This window comes from Oncorhynchus clarkii, chromosome 2 (assembly GCF_045791955.1).
Source record: "Oncorhynchus clarkii lewisi isolate Uvic-CL-2024 chromosome 2, UVic_Ocla_1.0, whole genome shotgun sequence".
Classification (NCBI taxonomy): domain Eukaryota; kingdom Metazoa; phylum Chordata; class Actinopteri; order Salmoniformes; family Salmonidae; genus Oncorhynchus; species Oncorhynchus clarkii.
In genome coordinates, this window is record NC_092148.1 from 10,450,323 (window position 1) to 10,473,977 (window position 23,655).

The 23,655-nt window shown below is 43.3% G+C and overlaps 2 protein-coding genes across 2 annotated transcripts in view; one reads left to right on the forward strand and one right to left on the reverse strand.

The window, feature by feature from the left end:
* Positions 1-598: 598 nt before the first annotated feature.
* Positions 599-23,655, reverse strand: part of LOC139421213 (uncharacterized) — a 1,124,809-nt gene continuing 1,101,752 nt past the window's right edge. Inside the window, exon 7 of the transcript XR_011635601.1 lies at positions 599-720. The gene's annotated coding sequence lies outside the window, so the exon portion shown is untranslated. The remainder of the gene's footprint in view (positions 721-23,655) is intronic.
* On the forward strand, positions 8,807-10,703 carry LOC139379285 (protein S100-A5-like). Its single transcript, XM_071122090.1, has 3 exons — positions 8,807-8,874; positions 9,658-9,805; positions 10,358-10,703. Exons 2-3 carry the CDS (start codon positions 9,665-9,667, stop codon positions 10,529-10,531), a joined length of 315 nt encoding a protein of 104 aa, XP_070978191.1. The 5' UTR covers positions 8,807-8,874; positions 9,658-9,664; the 3' UTR covers positions 10,532-10,703.

Consider the following 23,655-nt stretch of genomic DNA (forward strand, 5'->3'; position numbering starts at 1 on the left):
CCCGTAAGTGTAAGACAGAATAGACAGTGTCAGTCACGATCCATCTATCCTCAGTTTTCTCCTATCACAGACATAAAACTCTGTAACTGTTTTAAAGTCACCATTGGCCTCATGGTGAAATCCCTGAGCAGTTTCCTTCCTCTCCGGCAACTGAGTTAGGAAGGACACCTGTATCTTTGTAGTGACTGGGTGGATTAATACACCATTCAAAGTGTAATTAATAACTTCACCATGCTCACAGGGCTATTCAATGTCTGCTTTTTTATTTCTACCCATCTACCACTCGGTGACATTCTTTGCAAGGCATTAGAAAACCTCTTTGTAGTTGAATGTGTGTTTGAAATTCATTGCTCGACTGAGGGACCTTATAGATAATTGTATATATTTTTTTTTAAATGCAATTGTTAGCATTTTTTTTTTACAATTTAACAATCATCAGCAAAATATGACAATCAGACAATGTGCCATTATTCCCCCATCCTTATAGGTCATTGTATGTGTTGGGTACAGAGATGAGGAAGTCATTCAAAAATCATGTTAAACACTATTGCACACAGATTCCATGCAACTTATTATGATTTGTTAAGCACATTTTTACTCCTGATTCCAAGAACACAGGATGAGATGTTACTATCCTTTGTGCAAGCACTTCCAAGAGTTAATGAACAGTGAGCCTGGTGAAATTTGGGGAGCGCATCATCAGTAGTGTACCTTTGGTTCCTAGGGTGTTTCGGCCTTTCACACTATACACCCTCCCCAAAGGCGGCCAGCGACAGGGTGATCAATCCTACGCTTGCGTCCCATTCCCAATTAGTCATAGGAGTTGCCTTGTTGATGATAGCCAACATCCCATGGGACTATGCATGGCAGGGGCATCCTCCTCCCTGAGTCAAGCATTGTTGACCGCATACCTCCTGGCCCTCTCACTTCGGGGCCCAGCTGGGGTCTTTCCTCTTCATCCAGAGCCACTGACTGCTGCCTTCTGCCGCCTCCGATACAGCTTTGATAGCCGAACGCTGGCTCTGGCCCTTAATTCCAAGGTCTCTAAGCAGTCTGGTTGTAGATGTTGCCACAAAACCTCTGCAGCCCACCTCCACTGGTCGGACTTCTGTGTTCCAGCCATGATGCCGTGCTTCGGCAGCTAGATCGGCATAGCGCAGATGCTTTCGCTCATAAGCCTCATCTACTGAGTCCTCCCAGGGTACTGTGAGCTCAATGATGAAGACCTTCTTGAGTGAACGGGACCAGAGCACCATGTCAGGTCTTAGGGTGGTGGTCGCGATCTCCGGAGGAAACACAAGTTGCCGGCCAATGTCAGCTAGCATTTTCCAGTCGCGGGCCAAGCGCAGCTGGTCTCGCTCTAATGGTGTCGAGCCGCGCTTCGGTGGTTTAGCCCCTTCGCGGACAAAGTTTGTCCGTAAGGGGTGTGATGCTGCTGGGGGTGGTAGGGAGTTGGTGGCAGCTCGCTTGTCCTCCAGGGCGGACGCAAGGTTTTTAAGGACTTGGTTGTGACGCCAAGTGTAGCGTCCTTGAGTGAGGCTTGTTTTACACCCTGTGAGAATGTGCCTGAGGTTGGCTGGCATGGAACAGAGGGCACAGTCCGGATCTTCACCATACCATTGGTGAAGATTAACTGGTGTTGGAAGGACGTCATATGTTGCTCTGATGGAGAAGCTCAACCGCCTCGCTTCCATGGCCCACAGATCCTTCCAGCTTATCTTCCTCTTCTCCACACTGTCCCATCGAGTCCACTGTCCCTGTTTGGAAAGAGAGACTGCCTTGGCCCACCTTGCAGCCTCCTCCTGATGGCGTACTTCCTGCACTACCATCTTCCGCCGCTCTGGTGCAGTGGCCTTACTCCAAGCAGCACGGCTAGTTAGCCCAAGGCCTCTTCTCCCTTGCTGAACATGACCCACAATGTCAGCATGTCTGAGGGCTGCTGTTGCCTCCTGGACTGCTTTTCCTGGCCTCCATTTGCGCCCAGTTGCTGAACTTATTTAGGCTTGCCTTAACAAAGGAGTTAAATACTTACTGACTCAAGACATTTCAGCTTTTCATTTTTAATTAATTTGTCAACATTTCTATAAATAATAATTCCACTTTGTCATTATTGGGTATTGTGTTTAGGCCAGTGACACAACATCTAAATTTAATCAATTTTAACGCTGTAACACAACATTGGGAAAGGAGGCACTTAAACACCCAAACCAAAAGAGAATGGGTTTCAAACGGGTACTGAAAGACACCCATGAAAGACACTGAAATTTGGCAAAGCAACTAAAACAGGGTCCTAAAAGATACCCACAAAGGATGCCCGCTAGATTTGCCTTAGAAAATAAAATGTTAAGGAAAAACCCACACTGTCACACCCTGATCTGTTTCACCTGTCTTTGTGCTTGTCTCCACCCCCCTCCAGGTGTCGCCCATCTTCCCCGTTTATCCCCTGTGTATTTATGCCTGTGTTTTCTGTTTGTCTGTTGCCAGTTCGTCTTATCTAGTCAAGCCTACCAGCGGTTTTCCTGTACTCCTGTTTTCGCTCTAGTCCCTGTTTTCCAGTTTTCCCAGTATTGAACATTCTGAGCCTGTCTGCCGTTCTGTACCTCTTGGACTCTGCTCTGGATTACTGACCTCTGCCTGCCCTGACCCTGAGCCTGACCCTGAGCCTGTCTGCCATTCTGTACCTCTCGGACTCTGCTCTGAATTACTGACCTCTGCCTGCCCTGACCCTGAGCCTGACCCTGAGCCTGTCTGCCATTCTGTACCTCTCGGACTCTGCTCTGGATTACTGACCTCTGCCTGCCCTGACCCTGAGCCTGACCCTGAGCCTGTCTGCCATTCTGTACCTCTCGGACTCTGCTCTGGATTACTGACCTCTGCCTGCCCTGGACCTGTCGTTTTCCTGCACCCTGTTTTGTAAATAAACTAGTTATTTCGAATGGTCTGCATCTGGGTCTTATCCTGAGCTGTTATACACACCACCTTAGGATAGTGACTTATAAAGAACATGGACTCTGGCTTTATTGAGTCTGTCACAATGTCTTTGAGAACTCAACTTGATCGGCTCTCTCAAGTTAACCTTGTGGGTTGTTTTGCTTGGCAGAAGATTACATTACTGGGTGGTTTTGTATTCACCAAGATAGGGTTCTTAAGTTGTCTTTGCCGGCCGTTGTGACCAAGTCCCCTCTTACTTTTTGTGTGTTCAGGATCATAACGTTTACCTTTGAGAAACATACTGTTCCCGACATCTAGCTGGAAAAGGAATTAGGCAGCTGAATCTAAATGACCAGTTGAGGAGGAATGAGGTGGCGTTGGCAAGTCAAGTACAGTTTGGAGACCAAATACCCGATGACTCAACACTCAGGAAAAAACACAGGATCTTTCACTACAAGTTAGACCGCATCATCCTAGACTGTAGTAGTGTGAGAATAGGGACTCTTCGCAGGATGCTGACCTAGCTGGTCATTGTAAGTACTCCTGCTTATTCCCTCCTGTTTTCTGGAATCTTCCAACTGTGTTTTCAGGAGAACCTTGGAATTTTACAAAGGTTACTGGAATTTAGCCAACCTAACAGTATGTGACGTTCCAGTGCTTTATTACCCAAGTCCTGAGGGGGACACTGGAGATGGTGAGGCTGCGGAGCTGATTAGCTGTGAGTGGTGCAGCTTGAGGAAGCTGTCCGTTCTCTTCTTCCAGACCAGCCCAGAGGAATGTCTGCCGCTCCCCACCTAGTTCAAAATGACCCACCACGAGGGAGGTACGAGGCCTGCAGACGCTCTACATACAGGTGTCAGTCAAACTGTGAACAACCCATGCCAGTTGCTTACATCAGTAGTCTGTACATAGATGGATGAATGTTTGTTGTTTACAAAACTTATCAACATTGACTCTCTGTTTGGAGAGTCCTTTCTGTCATATATTTTTGCTAAATAAACCAAGTCTGTTACCTCACGTTCAACAAAATGTCAACAAGTTCCTCACCAAACTGTCATTTGATGAAGCCGCCAGGAGATTGGTCAACCATAACAAAGCAACAAAAGAAAGGGTGAGCCCTCTCTCCATGGAAGATTAATTAGAGCCCTCTGCGTTGTTACACGCAAACATATTCTTCTTTTGTAACTGTACATTAAGTACTGTACTTTATTCATCCCACTAGGGTCAATTGTGCAGCCAGCAATGCAATTAAATTAAACAACTTCATTTCTAAATTGAAGTAAAAACTTGTAGACCACAGTTTGTAGAGAGGAGACCTGGGTCCAAATACATGTGTATTTGGGTTTTTGGTATTAAAATGTTTCTGTGTATTTTAGGGTTTTCATGAATCCAAGATCAATGATATAAAGAACAATGGAAAAAATTGGAGTACTGTAAATGAAATGATGGGCAGAAGGACAAATTCAACTCGATCTTTCTTCGAATCAGATGGCTTATTCATTACAAAACCATTTCATGTTGCCAATTATTTTAATTATTATTTCATTGGCAAAGTGGGCAAACTTAAGCAGGAAATGCCAGCAACGAACAGTGAGCAATTGTATTCATGCATAAAAAAGCTAATAATGAAAGAAAAGCATTGCAAGTTAGTGTGGGAGAGGTGGGAAAATTATTGTTATCGATCATTGATGACAAACCTCCTGGCATTAAAAACTTAGATGGAAAGCTACTGAGGATGGTGGCTGACTCTATAGCCACTTCTAGCTGTCATATATTTCATCTGAGCCTAGAGGAAAGTGTTTGTCCTCAGGCCTGGAGGGAAGCCAAAGTAATTCCACTACCCAAGAGTGGTAAAGCTGCCTTCACTGGTTCTAACAGCAGACCTATCAGCTTGCTGCCAGCTCTTAGCAAACTGTTGGAAAAAATGTTGTTTGACCAAATACAATGCTATTTATCTGTAAACAAATTAACAACAGACGTTCAGCATGCTTATAGAGAAGGGCACTCAACATACTGCAATGACACATATGAGTGATGGTTGAAAGAAATTGATAATAAGAAGATTGTGGGAGCTGCATTGTTAGATTTCAGTGCAGCCTTTGATATTATTGACCGTAACCTGTTGTTGAAAAAACGTAAACGCTGTGTCTTTTCAACCTCTGCTATAATGTGGATTCTGATCTATCTAATAGTACTCAAAGGGTCTCTAATGTCAAACATGTAAAGTGTGGTGCACCGCAGGGCAGCTCTCTAGCACCTTTACTGTTTTCTATTTTTACCAATGACCTGCCACTGACATTAAACACAGCATGTATGTCCATGTATGCTGATGATTCAACCATATAGGCATCAGTAATCACAGCTAATAAAGTAAACCCTTAACAAAGAGTTGCAGTCTGTTTTGGAATGGGTGGCCAGTAATAAACTGTTCCTGAACATCTCTTAAACTAAGAGCATTGTATTTGGTACAAATCATTACTTAAGTGCTAGAGGTCTAGCCATAATAAAGGGATGCTCTGTAAGGAAACACCTAGTTAAGCTGCAGCTGGCCCAGAATGTTTTGCTCTTAATCGTAATCAGAGGGCTTATATAAATATTATGCATGCCAGTTTCTCTTGGCTAAGAGTCGAGGAGAGACTGACTGCATGTTGGGAATTTTATGAATAATGACTAAACAATATCTACATTTTACATATAACTATAACTAATTAAACTCTACTCTGTTTTATTATATCTGATTAATAATATTAATTCATAAGGAAGGGATTGTAGAGCATGAAACAGGGGGTAACTAAATTAAATAAATACCATTCCAGCCAGGTTGGAGAAGACTGGAATTGTGGGTTTTTAAGTAAGCAAAAAGGGTCGTTAACCTATGGTTGAATCGACTCAACTTAGCTCTGGGATGTGTAGATAAGGCAGTGTGTGTTTTCTTAGGTTTTCCATTAGCTGGAACTGTCTGCTGAATGGTGATGGATGAAGACTTCAGAAGTTTTAATGTCAATTTAACTGTTTGTCTGGAGTGAGAGAGAGAAGGGGTGGGAATAAACTTTTGAACTGTTGGGAGAAAGGACAATTTATAACCTATGACGTCATATTTTGTATATAAACTGTTGTTCGTGGTTTCATGGCAGCGCGCTCCGGGAATAAATACTATTATTTCGTTTTGATAAGACTGGTCTCTGTCTATTTTATGCAAATAGGAATCTTACAAATTCTTATAAAATTGACTGAGTGATTTAACTATTGTACAATTAATAGTAATTATGAAATTCCAGTGACACTGCATCACTTCTTCTTTTTATAAGAAACATTCATGTGTTGAAAATCACAAATTGTTTGCATAGTCAACTTACACACAGCTCTGACACACACACTTATCCCACCAGACATGCCACCAGGGGTCTTTTCACAGTTCCCGAATCCAGAACAAATTCAAGGAAATGTACAGTATTATATAGAGCCCTTCTCATATTGCTCAAATAAACAGCAAACCTGTTTTCAAAAAACAGATAAAGCAACGCCTCTCCCCTATTTGACTTAGATAGTTTGTGTGTATGCATTGATATGTAGGCTATGTGTGCCTTTTTTTTAATGTATGTAGTTCTGTCCTTGAGCTGTTCTTGTCTATTGATGTTCTGTATTATGTCATTCTGTATTATGTTTCATGTTTTGTGTGGAACCCAGGAAGAGTAGCTGCTGCTTTTGCAACAGATAATGGGGTTCCTAATAAAATACCAAATACTAATAGTAATACGACTAGAGGAGGCATACTACGAGTAGCAACCACAGCTAATAAAGTCATTGAAACCCTTAACAAAGAGTTGCAGTCTGTTTTGGAATGGGTGGCCAGTAATAAACTGTTCCTGAGCATCTCTAAAACTAAGAGCATAGTATTTGGTACAAATCATTCCTGAAGTGCTAGACCTCTGGTAATGAATGGTGTGGCTGCAGAGCAAGTTGAGGAGACTAACTTACTTGGCGATACCTTAGATTGTAAACTGTCATGGTCAAAACATATAGATTCAATGTTTGGAAAGATGGTTAGAGGTCTAGCCATAATAAAGAGATGCTCTGCAAGGAAAGACCTAGTTAAGCTGCACAAGTAGTAGTACTAGTAGTAGTAGTACTGGAGCATGCATACTAATAGCAGTACCACTAGAGCAGGCATACTAATAGCAGTACCTCTAGAGCAGGCATTCTAATAGTAGTACTACTAGAGCAGGCATACTAATAGCAGTACTACTAGAGCAGGCATACTAATAGTAGTACTACTAGAGCAGGCATACTAATAGTATTGCCGCTAGAGCAGGCATACTAATAGTAGTACCACTAGAGCAGATATACTAATTGTAGTATTACTCGAGCAGGCATACTAATAGTAGTACTACTAGAGCAGGCATACTAATCGTAGAACTAAAAGAGCAGGCATACTAATGGTAGTACTGGAGCATGCATACTAATAGTAGTACTACTAGAGCAGGCATACTAATAGTAGTACTGGAGCATGCATACTAATAGTAGTACTACTAGAGCAGGCATACTAATAGTAGTACTACTAGAGCAGGCATACTAATAGTAGTACTACTAGAGCAGGCATACTAATAGTAGTACCACTAGATCAGATATACTAATAGTAGTACCTCTAGAGCAAGCATACTAATAGTAGTACTACTAGAGCAGGCATACTAATAGTATTGCCGCTAGAGCAGGCATACTAATAGTAGTACCACTAGATCAGATATACTAATTGTAGTATTACTCGAGCAGGCATACTAATAGTAGTACTACTAGAGCAGGCATACTAATAGTAGTACTACTAGAGCAGGCATACTAATAGTAGTACTGCTAGAGCAGGCATACTAATAGTAGTACTACTAGAGCAGGCATACTAATAGTGGTACTACTAGAGCAGGCTTACTAATAGTAGAACTACTAGAGCATGCATACTAATAGTAGTACCACTAGAGCAGGCATTCTCGTAATACTACTAGAGCAGGTATAGTAATAGTAGTTCTGCTAGTGCCAAACAGGCTGTCTTCAGTTCTCTAACAGCACTATTGTAACACACATGTCTCAGATTGTATTGTGCTGATAAGAGGCAGGGCTGCATTTCATTCCAAAAAGTTGTTTCCTCCCTTCTGCCCTAGCTCACTCCACTTCAAAGATCTGATAGGTATGCTGTGAATGAAAGCAATATGGCAGACTCTAGGTGGGGCCACTGCTTACACCTAGCCTGCCTTCTCAGATCTGCCAAGGGGAGTGAAACAGGACAGAGAGGAGGGGATACCTTTTTGGAATGAAAATGCAGCCCAGGGTTTTGTAGCAGAGTGATGGAAAATAGTGGTTAGGTTATACAACAGTTGGGCTGGATAAATAAGAGGCGTGCTCTCTGTGGTGATATAAACAGGGGCTCTAACAAACACACACGCAAATAAGGGCATTCCTCAGAGCTGTGACTCATATTACCCATTTTTAGAGCAGTCTGGAATCTCCACAGCTCCACTTTCCACACAGTTTGTAGAGAACAAACCAACCCCAGGTTTGTGGAAGGCAACATGGAGGGCGACAACATGTTGGAGTGTTATAACATAGAAGGTTACCACAGCTGGGGCCTGGCCTATTACACAAGGAATAAGCTTCTCTCTTCACACCCTCAAAACAAGATTGAACATATTATTGACCTTTAAAGCATGAATTAATGCAAATGATAGCATTGGCACATGACAATTTGAGATCAAGTCTGATGGAGCAGGTCTGGGTGGAGCTGACCTCATTTCAGGGCATCAATGGCTGCTTGTGGGCTGATCATGTGTCTGCTCTGCTTGAGGGGGTGTTTTTCACTTTAAGAGGAAACTTTTCTTCTCTCTGTCTCACATCAGTCTCACATCAGGACCCAGCCGGTCAGCTACACATATCATAGATCTTATCTTCTGCTCTGAGGTGAGTAGAGAGGGAGGGAGGAGGGGGGAGGGGGGCTGCTGCAACTCTCAGATAGAGGAGGGAAGGAGAGAGTTAGGAACATAAAGATAGAACTGTTCTATTATATACAGTTAGGAATGAGGGAATGAAAAAGGTAGAGAAGTTAGAAGCAGGGAATGAGAGAGATGAGAATTGGATAGATGGGCGGGACATGAATGAATGGACTAAATTCGGAGCATAGCGATGTGTGTATTTGTTTGTGTGTGTGTGTGTGTGTGTGTGTGTGTGTGTGTGTGTGTGTGTGTGTGTGTGTGTGTGTGTGTGTGTGTGTGTGTGTGTGTGTGTGTGTGTGTGTGTGATGGATGAAGGGTGCTGTAAACACACTGTAGAACAACACGGTCTAGACCTGAACACATTCCATTTCCTGGGTCTTATAACATTAAACATGTTTTCATCTTTAGTGTAGCTGAGCCTTCTCATCTTCCTCTGTCTTGTTGTGAATCATATGTTCCATTGTAATAACCAGACATAGACAGGATGAATACTCATGTCACTCTCATCCTATCTTCTCTTCTCTCTTCTCCTCCTTCCCTCGCTTTACTCTCTATAATCCAATACTCTTCCTCCCTGTGATATCCTCACTCATAACTTCCCCTCTACCTGCTTTCCTCCCCCCTCTCTTCCTCTCTTCCCCCCTTTTCTATTTTTTTCTCCTCCTACCCCACACCCCTGCCTCCCTCTTTCTCTCATCCCCTCTTCCCAACTCTCTCTCCGTCCACCTGCCTCCTCCTCTCTCTCCCCCAGGTACAGTATGTCTTGTCTGGAGAAGGCCATTGTATCCATGGTGGAGGTGTTTGAGGAGTATGCTACAAAGGATGATAAGAATCGCCAGCTTAGTGGTACAGAGCTCGCAGAGCTGATGAAGAAAGAGCTGGCCAGCCCAGAGTTCCACGTAAGACACACACACACACACACACACACACACACACACACACACACACACAGACACAGACACACACACACACACACACACACACACACACACACACACACACACACACACACACACAGACACAGACACACACAGACACAGACACACACACACACACACACACACACACACACACACACACACACACACACACACACACACACACACACACACACACACTCAGTGTTGTCCTGTATGGCTCAGTTGGTAGAGCATGGTGCCAGTAACACCAGGGTAGTGGGTTTGATTCCTGGGTCCACCCATATGAGAAATCGATGCATGCATAACTGTAAGTCACTTTGGATTAAAGTGTCTGCTAAATGGTATATTATTCTATTATCACACAACCACACAGCCTATCCACATGTTTTACATATCCATACCACAACATAGTAATGTTTTATTAACATACACGTACCACTGCATAATGATGTCTACAAGATACCTAGAAAGCCTACATACCTTTGTGTGTGTGTGTGTGTGTGTGTGTGTGTGTGTGTGTGTGTGTCTCAGGGAAAGGTGGAACCAGCAGTGCTCCAGGAGGCGATGACCAACCTGGATAAGAACCATGATGGGGAGATCAACTTCAGAGAGTTCTCCATGTTCTTGGCTACTCTGGCCAGGGGCTACTACAGAGCCAGAAACAAGGGCAAGGGCAACAAGGGCAAGTCTGACAAGCCTGAATGAGGGGTGAAAAATTACCTGTTGACCGGTGTGGCCAGTATCGAGTCACAGACACACACTGCTTTTCTATGATAAAAGAGAGAAAATGACACACTTACTGTAACTTGTATGGTGCTTTTAAGATGTCTTCTCAACATTTACCCTGTTTTTTAAATGAAATTTGACTTGCTTACTAGTTGGTGTTGTGTGTTTCATTTTTGTGATGGAGAATTCCTCGAGATGATGTGTTGAGCACCAATTCTCAGACATTACAACTGGTACACCCATTAAAGGGATACTGCAGAGCTCTGGCAATTATGTTGTTTTTCTACTTACCCAGGGTCAGATGTGTTTCCACGTGCAGTCTCTGCACTAGTTAGAATTGGCACATGAAACTACCTTTAACTTGCTTCATACTGCACACAGAGACATACAAATGGTATGCACAAGTTCATCAGACTCTGGGTGAGTAGAAAAACATCCAAAATCTTATTTGCCAGAATCTCGCAGTATCCATCCGTCCACCCATCACGCTTTCAGTGAGAATGTCTGTTACCCTTTTCTACTCATTCTTTGGTGAGAACCCGCTTCAGGTGTAGGCTTGGTTTACATATTTTCTTCCCTCTTTACTCCCCCTCTCATCCAGCACATGTCCTGAGGACTCTGTGTGTCTCCCTGTGTTAGTGTCAGTGTTAGATTAGAGGACAGGTATGTTGAGATTAAAGGTAGAAGCCTGATTATGACCTAATGCTTTATGGGCTGGTGAATCCATTCACCTCATGCTCATACCATGTTTCTCACAATAGACTAGAGCCCACAGCTGGCACAACAAATATAGACTGGTTTCACCCTCCCATGAAGCCCCTGGACACTGATCAGTGTGTTGTCTCCTCTTAAGGTTAGAATTAGGGGAAGGTAAACTGATCCTAGATCTGTACATATTGGACTAAATGGAGCTCTTTCAATGTTCTGATCAGGTAGTGTGAATAGTAGAATATGGGTAAAAGGTAAACAAATGTCTTTGAAAATTATTTTTTTTATTTTTTTATTTGTTGAATTGAATAACTAAGTTCAATGTTTTTTTAGAAGTGTGCACCCTTGTTCTACTACTTGGTATACAGTCTACAATGCATTTTCTGGGTGAGCACCGTAACTCATATACAGCTCATTTAACTCAACTCCTGAACAGAATGTTCTGGTCAGGATAGGGTGATTCTATGAACCCTATTACTGCTGGATCAAATAGGAGAACACTTCCCTCAGCCTCTAGGATCAAATGAGAGAACACTTCCCTCAGCCTCTAGGATCAAATGAGAGAACACTTCCCTCAGCCTCTAGGATCAAATAGGAGAACACTTCCCTCAGCCTCTAGGATCAAATGAGAGAACACTTCCCTCAGCCTCTAGGATCAAATAGGAGAACACCTCCCTCAGCCTCTAGGATCAAATAGGAGAACACCTCCCTCAGCCTCTAGGATCAAATAGGAGAACACCTCCCTCAGCCTCTAGGATCAAATGAGAGAACACTTCCCTCAGCCTCTAGGATCAAATAGGAGAACACTTCCCTCAGCCTCTAGGATCAAATAGGAGAACACCTCCCTCAGCCTCTAGGATCAAATAGGAGAACACCTCCCTCAGCCTCTAGGATCAAATAGGAGAACACCTCCCTCAGCCTCTAGGATCAAATGAGAGAACACTTCCCTCAGCCTCTAGGATCAAATGGGAGAACACTTCCCTCAGCCTCTAGGATCAAATGAGAGAACACCTCCCTCAGCCTCTAGGATCAAATGGGAGAACACCTCCCTCAGCCTCTAGCCTCAAATGGGAGAACACCTCCCTCAGCCTCTAGCCTCAAATGGGAGAACACCTCCCTTAGCCTCTAGACTCAAATGGGAGAACACCTCCCTCAGCCTCTAGGATCAAATGGGAGCTTACCTCCCTCGTGAATTATCGGTGTTATCTTAGTAGTTATGACAAGTCCTACTTTTTAAAAATTCTCCCGCTTTTTGGCTATTCAACGTAATTCTGTAAAATCATGCGTTGTAATAGATCTACTCATAGACAGATGGTGGTATTGTATCAGAAGTGTGCAGCGCCCAGGTGCTAAAGCAAGTGTCTCTCAACTCCCAACTGTAATGCTACTTATAGACCAGCGTCCTCCACCACTGGTCCTTGGCAGCTACAGTGTGTCGGATTTATTTCCTGCCAAGCACCAACACTCCTGATTCTACTAATCATTGGTCATTGGTACATGCATTGAAACAGTGTTAGAATGGTAGAAAACCTTTAGCTCTCCAGGACAGGAGCAGTAGAATGACCTGTATCTCAGAGACTTCCTAGGTTAAAGGGAAGGTCCCGTCAGTGATCAGCACTTGTAGGCCTGTAATTGGCACAAACGAAAGGTGTTCAAATGGCCAAACACTTTGCATGTGAATATCTCTTTATCTGTGTGTGTGCCTGTGTGAGTCTGTACTTGCATGCTTGTGTTTGTGTGTGTGCCTGTGCACGCTCGTATGTGAGTGTGTGTATGACAGTGTGATAAACAGCTGCATCTAAATGGGAATGGATCTAAGGCGAGAACCATGGTTTGTTTCATATAGTGATATAAATCAATGTGTAGTTATGAGTTGAAGAACCACTACTTTTACTTCACCATTTGGATCATCACTCACACGTTAATGACCGTCATTAAAGCACTATATATTTGCACCACTATCTATTCATTGCTAATTGCTTTGACCTCACTGTCAACATGACTATGCCAATAAAGTTTGTTAGGTTTGAATCACTAGGTGTGGTTCTTGTTTGCAGGGTGTGTGAAATCCAAGCGACCCAAGCCCAGCTCCAAGCCACAGTGTGAAAGTGATAGAAACCCTGTGATCAGTGTCTTTGTTCAACACACCAGTCTGTCTTCATGTCAGTGTGTCAGAGCAACAGAACAGAGACCTTTACAGCTACTAGGTCTACATGAATCAAACAGGTTACATTGTCTAAACCATAAAATGTGAAGTTAAGACTGGTTAACCAAGCCAGTAAGGGTTATTCCAAATGGATACAGTGCCTTCAGAAAGTATTCACACCCCTTGACTTTTTTCACATCTTGTTGCATTACAGCCTGAATTCAAAATGGATTAAATAGAGATTGTTTTGTCAATGGCCTACACACAATACCACATATTGTCAAAGTGGAATTATGTTTGAAATGTTTACAAATTAATTAAATATCCGTTTGAGCATTGACTATCCGTTTGAGTATGGTGAAGTTATTAATTGCACTTTGGATGGTATATCAATACACCCAGTCACTACAAAGATACAAGTGTCCTTCCTAACTCAGTTGCCGGAGAGGAAGGAAACCTCTAAGGGATTTTACCATAAGGCCAATGGTGACTTTAAAACAGTTACAGAGTTTAATGGCTGTGATAGAAGAAAACAGAGGATGGATCAACAACATTGTAGTTAGTCAACAATACTAACCTAATTGACAGAGTGAAAAGAAGGAAGAATGTTCAGGATAAAAATATTCCAAAACATGCTTCCTGTTTGCAACAAGGCAATAAAAAAATACTGCAAAAAAATGTGGCAAAGCAATTCACTTTTAGTTCTGAATACAAAGTGTTACGTTTGGGGCAAATCCAATACAACTCAATATTTAGTACCACTCTCCATATTTTCAAGCATATTGGTGACTGCATCATATTGTGGGTATGCTGAACAGAAGGGAGCAAAACTAATGCAAAATCCCAGAGGAAAACCTGGTTCAGTCTGCTTTCTACCAGACACTGGGAGATGAATTCACCTTCAGCAAGAAAATAACCTAAAACACAAGGCCAAATCTACACTGGAGTTACTTACCAAGAAGACAGGGAAGGATTTAAGTCAAAACTGTAACATTCCTGAGTGGACAAGTTACAGTTTTGACTTAAATCTGATTGAAAATCTATGGCAAGACTTTGCCATTATGATGTATTGTGTCTAGATGGGTGAAAGAAAATATTGACATAATCCATTTTGAATTCAACCTGTAACACAAAAAACGTGGAAGAGGTCAAGGTGCATGAGTACTTTCTGAAGGCACCGTCTATACAACCCTTAGCCATTATCTAATGAGCACTCACTTCATACTTTTTAAAAAGTCAGTTGTATAATTAATAATTTATCAAACACTTTAAACAGCCTTTTCATGCAATGTAGAGGCATAATCATTATGCTTCATCTTACGTAAAAAATAAAAATAAATAAAAAGTCTATGTTTATGCGTATCGAAGCATACCTCTTGAGCTGTCTGTATAGTGGTTCTTTACATACCTCTTGAGCTGTCTGTATAGTGGTTCTTTACATACCTCTTGAGCTGTCTGTATAGTGGTTCTTTACATACATCTTGAGCTGTCTGTATCCTCCTGACTGGTGGTTCTTTACATACCTCTGAGCTGTCTATACTCCTGACTGGTGGTTCTTTACATACCTCTGAGCTGTCTATATCCTCCTGACTGGTGGTTCTTTACATACCTCTGAGCTGTCTATACTCCTGACTGGTGGTTCTTTACATACCTCTGAGCTGTCTATATCCTCCTGACTGGTGGTTCTTTACATACATCTGAGCTGTCTATACTCCTGACTGGTGGTTCTTTACATACCTCTGAGCTGTCTGTATCCTCCTGACTGGTGGTTCTTTACATACCTCTGAGCTGTCTGTATCCTCCTGACTGGTGGTTCTTTACATACCCCTGAGCTGTCTGTATCCTCATGACTGGTGGTTCTTTAAATACCCCTGAGCTGTCTGTATCCTTCTGACTGGTGGTTCTTTACATACCCCTGAGCTGTCTGTATCCTCCTGACTGGTGGTTCTTTACATACCTCTGAGCTGTCTGTATCCTCCTGACTGGTGGTTCTTTACATACCTCTGAGCTGTCTGTATCCTCCTGACTGGTGGTTCTTTACATACCTCTGAGCTGTCTATATCCTCCTGACTGGTGGTTCTTTACATACCTCTGAGCTGTCTGTAACCTCATGACTGGTGGTTCTTTACATACCTCTGAGCTGTCTGTATCCTCATGACTGGTGGTTCTTTACATACCTCTGAGCTGTCTATATCCTCCTGACTGGTGGTTCTTTACATACCTCTGAGCTGTCTGTATCCTCATGACTGGTGGTTCTTTACATACCTCTGAGCTGTCTATATCCTCCTTACTGGTGGTTCTTTACATACCTCTGAGCTGTCTGTATCCTCCTGACTGGTGGTTCTTTACATACCTCTGAGTTGTCTATATCCTCCTGACTGGTGGTTCTTTACATACCTCTGAGCTGTCTGTATCCTCCTGACTGGTGGTTCTTTACATACCCCTGAGCTGTCTATATCCTCCTGACTGGTGGTTCTTTACATACCTCTGAGCTGTCTGTATCCTCCTGACTGGTGGTTCTTTACATACCCCTGAGCTGTCTATATCCTCCTGACTGGTGGTTCTTTACATACCCCTGAGCTGTCTATATCCTCCTCACTGGTGGTTCTTTACATACCCCTGAGCTGTCTATATCCTCCTGACTGGTGGTTCTTTACATACGTCTGAGCTGTCTATATCCTCCTGACTGGTGGTTCTTTACATACCCCTGAGCTGTCTATATCCTCCTGACTGGTGGTTCTTTACATACCCCTGAGCTGTCTATATCCTCCTGACTGGTGGTTCTTTACATACCTTTGAGCTGTCTATATCCTCCTGACTGGTGGTTCTTTACATACCTCTGAGCTGTCTATATCCTCCTGACTGGTGGTTCTTTACATACCTCTGAGCTGTCTGTATCCTCATGACTGGTGGTTCTTTACATACCTCTGAGCTGTCTATATCCTCCTGACTGGTGGTTCTTTACATACCTCTGAGCTGTCTATATCCCTGACTGGTGGTTCTTTACATACCTCTGAGCTGTCTATATCCTCCTGACTGGTGGTTCTTTACATACCTCTGAGCTGTCTATATCCTCCTGACTGGTGGTTCTTTACATGCCTCTGAGCTGTCTGTATCCTCCTGACTGGTGGTTCTTTACATACCTCTGAGCTGTCTATACTCCTGACTGGTGTTTCTTTACATACCTCTGAGCTGTCTATATCCTCCTGACTGGTGGTTCTTTACATACCTCTGAGCTGTCTATATCCTCCTGACTGGTGGTTCTTTACATACCCCTGAGCTGTCTATATCCTCCTGACTGGTGGTTCTTTACATACCCCTGAGCTGTCTATACTCCTGACTGGGTGTTCTTTACATACCTCTGAGCTGTCTGTATCCTCATGACTAGTGGTTCTTTACATACCTCTGAGCTGTCTATATCCTCCTGACTGGTGGTTCTTTACATACCTCTGAGCTGTCTAGACTCCTGACTGGTGGTTCTTTACATACCTCTGAGCTGTCTGTATCCTCCTGACTGGTGGTTCTTTACATACCCCTGAGCTGTCTATATCCTCCTGACTGGTGGTTCTTTACATACCTCTGAGCTGTCTATATCCTCCTGACTGGTGGTTCTTTACATACCTCTGAGCTGTCTGTATCCTCCTGACTGGTGGTTCTTTACATACCTCTGAGCTGTCTATACTCCTGACTGGTGGTTCTTTACATACCCCTGAGCTGTCTATACTCCTGACTGGTGGTTCTTTACATACCCCTGAGCTGTCTATACTCCTGACTGGTGGTTCTTTACATACCCCTGAGCTGTCTGTATCCTCCTGACTGGTGGTTCTTTACATACCCCCATATATATCCTGTCGCCATTATCTAATGAGCACCCATTTCACACTTAATAAAGAAAAAATAGTGACCTTATTTTCTATAATTTAGTGGAGTTGCTAAAATTCTCTGTCAAATTTTACTACAGGCCTCTGTCTGTTTTTACATAAACTGAAATCAATTGTTTACTGCTGTGTCATTGACTGTATTTATGTTTGCAAATGTCACCATTTCACAGAGGGGTCTAGGGAACCTGTCAGTCAGCAAGGTAGCCCTACAAGTCAGTCAACAAGGTAGCCCTACAGGTCAGTCAACAAGGTAGCCCTACAAGTCAGTCAGCAAGGTAGCCCACAAGTCAGTCAACAAGGCAGCATTACAGGTCAGCCAACAAGGTAGCCTTACAAGTCAGTCAACAAGGTAGCCCTACAGGTCAGTCAACAAGGTAGCCCTACAAGTCAGTCAACAAGGTAGCCCTACAGGTCAGTCAACAAGGTAGCCCTACAGGTCAGTCAACAAGGTAGCCCTACAGGTCAGTCATCTTGGTAGCCCTACAAGTCAGTCAACAAGGTAGCCCTGCAAGTCAGTCAACAAGGTAGCCCTACAGGTCAGTCAGCAAGGTAGCCCTACAAGTCAGTCAGCAAGGTAGCCCTACAGGTCAGTGAACACGGTAGCCCTACAGGTCAGTCAAAGATATATGCCCTACAGGTTACTGTTATACCAGGTTGGACAATCCTTCAGTGCTAGGTCTACGGAAATGTCACCACAATAAACACTATAATCACTGCAGTTGTCACACTATTAAGACTATGCTGCTATACAGTCACTGACTCACACACCCTGAATCTCATGGTCTGTGTGTGTGTGTGTGTGTGTGTGTGTGTGTGTGTGTGTCTATAGCAGTGTGTTACTTTCACTATGATTCAATTGTTTAGTAGTTCACATTCAAATAGGCTGCCCTGACTCCCTGACCATCAAGTCTCCCTGTTGTTTGTGGAGATACAGTCCCTGCCCTGTCTTGACAGCATTGTCCTGTGTTCCTTGTCAAATATGTGTGAGCCGAGGATAGTCTGTTGGGCTGTTAGGGAGGGACCTCTGTAGTGCCATGCAAAACTAGCAAGCCGCTGTAGGAGCTATGTAACCCGAGCTAATCTAACCTGCTCCTAGTGCTGCCTGCAGGCCTTAGAGCTAAACTACAGGACCTCATACCTCACCGAACTGGTAGAGCAATCATTTATTTGTTTTGTATGATTGTGTCAGAGGTTGTTTGGATTTGGATTATAGCCTCTATTATCTTAATGCAAAGGAGAATAAGTTGTCAACACAGTCATGTTTGATTTGTCAAGAGGCAATTGAGTTGGCAAGAGAAGAAACGTGTGTAACAGGAGATAACCCTGAGAGGAAACAGAGGGATTTTAAAAGGAAGTGTAAAAGAAGGATTGGGAACGAAGGAGAGATATGGAGATCCTGTTCCTTTAATTACCTGCAGAGAGAGAGAGAGAGAGAGATAGAGAAATATTACCATACGACAGACCACGTGTTCACCCTGTACACCCTAATTGACAAACAAATACACCAAACAAAGGCAAAGTCTTCTAATTAAAAATAGCCTCTGACTCAATTTGGCATGAGGGTCTGCAATACAAATTGATGGAAAGTAGTGTTGGGGGAAAAACATACAGTGGCAAGAAAAAGTATGTGAACCCTTTGGAACCCTCTTGGAATCCTTCGTTCCAAGATGGCGTCGCAGTCGGACGTGTGTTTTATCTTGTCCCGTCCTATCCCGTGTAAATATAATTTTCCTCATTTTTTTTCATATATATTTTGTATATATTTTAATCTCACTTTCCATCTACGGACTGCATATACTCTCCTGCAACCCGCCTCACCCAATGTGGTACGGATCTGCTATTTTTATACTTTAGAACCAGAACCCCCATCAGAAGCTAGCCAGTTAGCTAGCTACTAGCTAGTAGTCAGTTAGTCACTGCTAGCGGTCATCACCGTTAACACTGACACCAGCCAGCCTCAGCTCAGTCAATACCTGCCAGTCTGCACAGCGCGATATCAACCCAGAGTATACCGGACTGCTTTTTCTCTACCACATCTCTGGATTCCTACCGCAAGCTCTGAACCTTTACACCAGATCAACCTTTCCAGAAACAAGTCTCTCACCGTTGCCGCTTGTTATAGACCCCCCTCAGCCCCCAGCTGGCCCTGGAAACCATATGTGTATTGATTGACCCCATCTATCTTCAGAGTTCATAATGTTAGGTGACCTAAACTGGGATATGCTTGACACACCGGCTGTCCTAAAAGCTCAGCTAGATGCCCTCAATCTCACACAAATTATCAAGGAACCGACCAGGTACAACCCTAAACCCTAAATCTTAGATATCATCCTGACCAACTTGCCCTCTAAATACAACTCTGCTGTCTTCAACCAGGATCACAGGGATCCTGGTTGCCTGCGTCAGTAATGGGTCCACGGTCAAGCGACCACCCCTCATCACTGTCAAACGCTAAATCAAATACTTCAGCGAGTAGGCCTTTCTAATCGACCTGGCCCGGGTATCCTGGAAGGATATTGACCTCATTCCGTCAGTAGAGGATGCCTGGTTGCTCATTAAAAGTGCTTTCCTCACCACCTTAAATAGGCATGTCCCATTCAAAGAAATGTAGAACTTAGAACAGATATAGCCCTTGGTTCACCCCAGACTTGACTGCCCTTGACCAGCACAAAAAACATCCTGTGGCGTTCTGCATTAGCATCGAATAACCCCAGCACTATGCAACTTTTCAGGGAAGTCAGGAACCAATGTACACAGTCAGTTAGGCAAGCTAAGGCTAGCTCTTTCCAACAGAAATTTGCTTCCTGTAGCACTAATTCCAAAATGTTTTGGGACACTGTAAAGTCCATGGAGAATAAGAGCACCTTCTCCCAGCTTCCCACTGCAGTGAGAATAGGAAACACTGTCACCACCGATAAATCTACGATAATTGATCATTTCAATAAGCATTTGTCTATGGCTGGCCATGCTTTCCACCTGGCTACCCCTACCCCGGCCAACAGCTCCGCACCCCCTGCAGCAACTAACAAAAGCGCCCCCCTGCTTCTCCTTCACCCAAATCCAGATATCTGATGTTCTGAAAGAGCTGCAAAATCTGGATCCCTACAAATCAGCTGGGCTAGACAATCTGGAACCTCTCTTTCTAAAATTATCCTCCAAAATTGTTGCAGCCACTATTACTAGCCTGTTCAACCTCTCTCGTATCGTCTGAGAGCCCCAAAGATTGGAAAGCTGCGGCGGTCATCCCCCTCTTTAAAGGGGGAGACACTTTAGACCCAAACTGTTATAGACCTACATCGATCCTGCCCTGCCTTTCTAAAATGTTCAAAAGCCAAGTTAACAAACAGATCACCGACCATTTCGAATCCCACCGTACCTTCTCCACTATGCAATCTGGTTTCCGAGCTGGTCATGGGTGCACCGTAGCCACGCTCATGGTCATTAACGATATCATAACCACCATCGATAAAAGACAATACTGTGCAGCTGTCTTTATCAACCTGGCCAAGGCTTTCAACTCTGTCAATCACTGCATTCTTATCGGCAGAAACCAGCCTTGGTTTCTCAAATGACTGCCTCGCCTGGTTCACCAACTACTTCTCTGATAGAGTTCAGTTTGTCAAATCGGAAGGCCTGTTGTCCGGACCTCTGGCAGTCTCTATGGGGGTGCCACTGGGCTCAATTCTCGGGCCGACTCTTTTCTCTGTATATATTAATGATGTCTCTCTTGCTGCTGGTGATTCTCTGATCACCTCTACGCAGACGACACCATTCTGTATACATCTGGCCCTTTTTTGGATAATGTATTAACAAACCTCCAAACGAGCTTCAATGCCATACAACACTCCTTCCGTGGCCTCCAACTGCTTTTAAATGCTAGTAAAACTAACTGCATGTTCTTCAACCGATTGCTGCCCGCACCCGCCCCCCGACTAACATCACTACTCTGGACGGTTCTGACTTAGAATATATGGACAACTACAAATACCTAGGTGTCTACCTAGGTGTCTGTAAACTCTCCTTCCAGACTCACATTAAGCATCTCCAATCCAAAAGTAAATATAGAATCGGCGTCCTATTTCGCAACAAAGCCTCCTTCACTCATGCTGCCAAACATACCCTTGTAAAACTGACAAACCTACCCATCCTTGACTTCGGCGATGTCATTTGCAAAATAGCCTCCAACACTTTGTAGTCTGTCACAGTGCCATCTGTTTTGTCACCAAAGCCCCATATACTACCCACCACTGCGACCTGTATGCTCTCGTTGGCTGGCCCACGCTACATATTCATCGCCAAACCCACTGGCTCCAGGTCATCTAAGTCTTTGTGGGTAAAGCCCCGTCTTTTCTCAGCTCACTCGTCAACATAGCAACACCCACCATAGCCCGCGCTCCAGCAGGTATATTTCACTGGTCATCCCCAAAGCCAACACTTCCTTTGGCCGCCTTTCCTTCCAGTTCTCTGCTGCCAGTGACTGGAACAAACTGCAAAAATGACTGAAGCTGGAGACTAATATCTCCCTCTCTAACTTTAATAATTAGCTGTCAAAGCAGCTCACTGTACCTGTACACAGCCAATCTGAAAATACCCCATATTTTTTTATCGTTTTGCTCTTTTCCACCCCAGTATCTCTACTTGCATATCACCATCTGCACATCTATCTCTCCAGTGTTAATGCTAAATTGTAATGATTTTGCCTCTATGGCTATTTACTGCCATACCTCCCTAATCTTCTCCATTTGCACACACTGTACATAGATTTTTCTATTGTATTATTGACTGTACGTTTGTTTATGTGTAACTCTGTGTTGTTGTTTTTGTCGCACTGCTATGCTTTATCTTGGCCAGGTCGCAGTTGTAAATGAGAACTTGTTCTCAACTAGCCTACCTGGTTAAATAAAGGTGAAATAAAAAAATATATAAAAATACCTGGATTTCTGTATAAATTAGTCATAAAATTTGATCTGATCTTCCTCTAAGTCACAACAATAGACAAACAGTGTGCTTAAACTAATAACACAAATGATTGTATTTTTCTTGTCTGTATTGAATACATAATTTAAACATTCACAGTGTAGGTTGGAAAAAGTATGTGAACTCCTAGGTGAATGACTTCTCCAAAAGCTAATTGGAGTCAGGACTCAGCTAACCTGGAGTCCAATCAATGAGACGAGATTGGAGATTTTGGTTAGAGCTGCCCTGCCCTATAAAAAACACTAACAAAATTTGAGTTTGCTATTCACAAGAAGCATTGCCTGATGTGAACCATGCCTCGAACAAAAGAGATCTCAGACGAACTAAGATTAAGAATTGTTGCCTTGCATGAAGCTGGAAAGGGTTACAAAAGTAGCTCTATAATCAGTCCACTGTGAGACAAATTGTTTATAAATGTAGAAATTTCAGCACTGTTGCTACTCTCCCTATGAGTGACCGTCCTGCAACGATGACTGCTAGAGCACAGCGTAGAATGCTCAATGAGGTTAAGAAGAATCCTAGAGTGTCAGCTAAAAACATACAGAAATCTCTGGAAGATGCTAACATCTCTGTTGTCGAGTCTACAATAAAAAACACAATATAAAACACTAAACAAGAATGGTGTTCATGGGAGGACACCACGGAAGAAGCCACTGCTGTCCAAAAAAAAACATTGCTGCACGTTTGAAGTTCGCAAAAGTACACCTGGATGTTCCACAGCGCTTCTGGCAAAATATTCTGTGGACGGGTGAAACTTTAAGATGAGTTGTTTGGAACGAACACACAACACTGTGTGGAGAAATAAAGGCACAGCACACCAACATCAAAACCTCATCCCAACTGTAAAGTATGGTGGAGGGAGCATCATGGTTTGGAGCTGCTTTGCTGCCTCAGGGCCTGGACTGCTTGCTATCATGGAAAAATGTATCCCCAAGTTTATCAAGACATTTTGCAGGAGAATGTAATGCTATCTGTCCACCAATTGAAGCTCAACAGAAGTTGGGTGATGCAACAGGACAACAACACAAAAGATAGAAGTAAATCAACAACAGAATAGCTTCAACAGAAGAAAATACACATTCTGGAGTGGCCCAGTCCGTCCTGACTTAATCCCGATTGAGATGCTGTGGCATGACCTCAAGAGAACAGTTCACACCAGACATCCCAAGAATATTGTGGAACTGAAACAGTTTTGTGAAGAGGAATGGTCCAAAATTCCTCCTGACCATTGTGCAGGTCTGATCCACAACTACAGAAAATGTTTGGTTGACGTTATTGCTGCCAAAGCAGGGTCAACCTGTTATTAAGTCCAAGGGTTCACATACTTTTTCCAACCTGCACTGTGAATGTTTACACAGTGTGTTCAATAAAGACATGAAAAATTATCATTG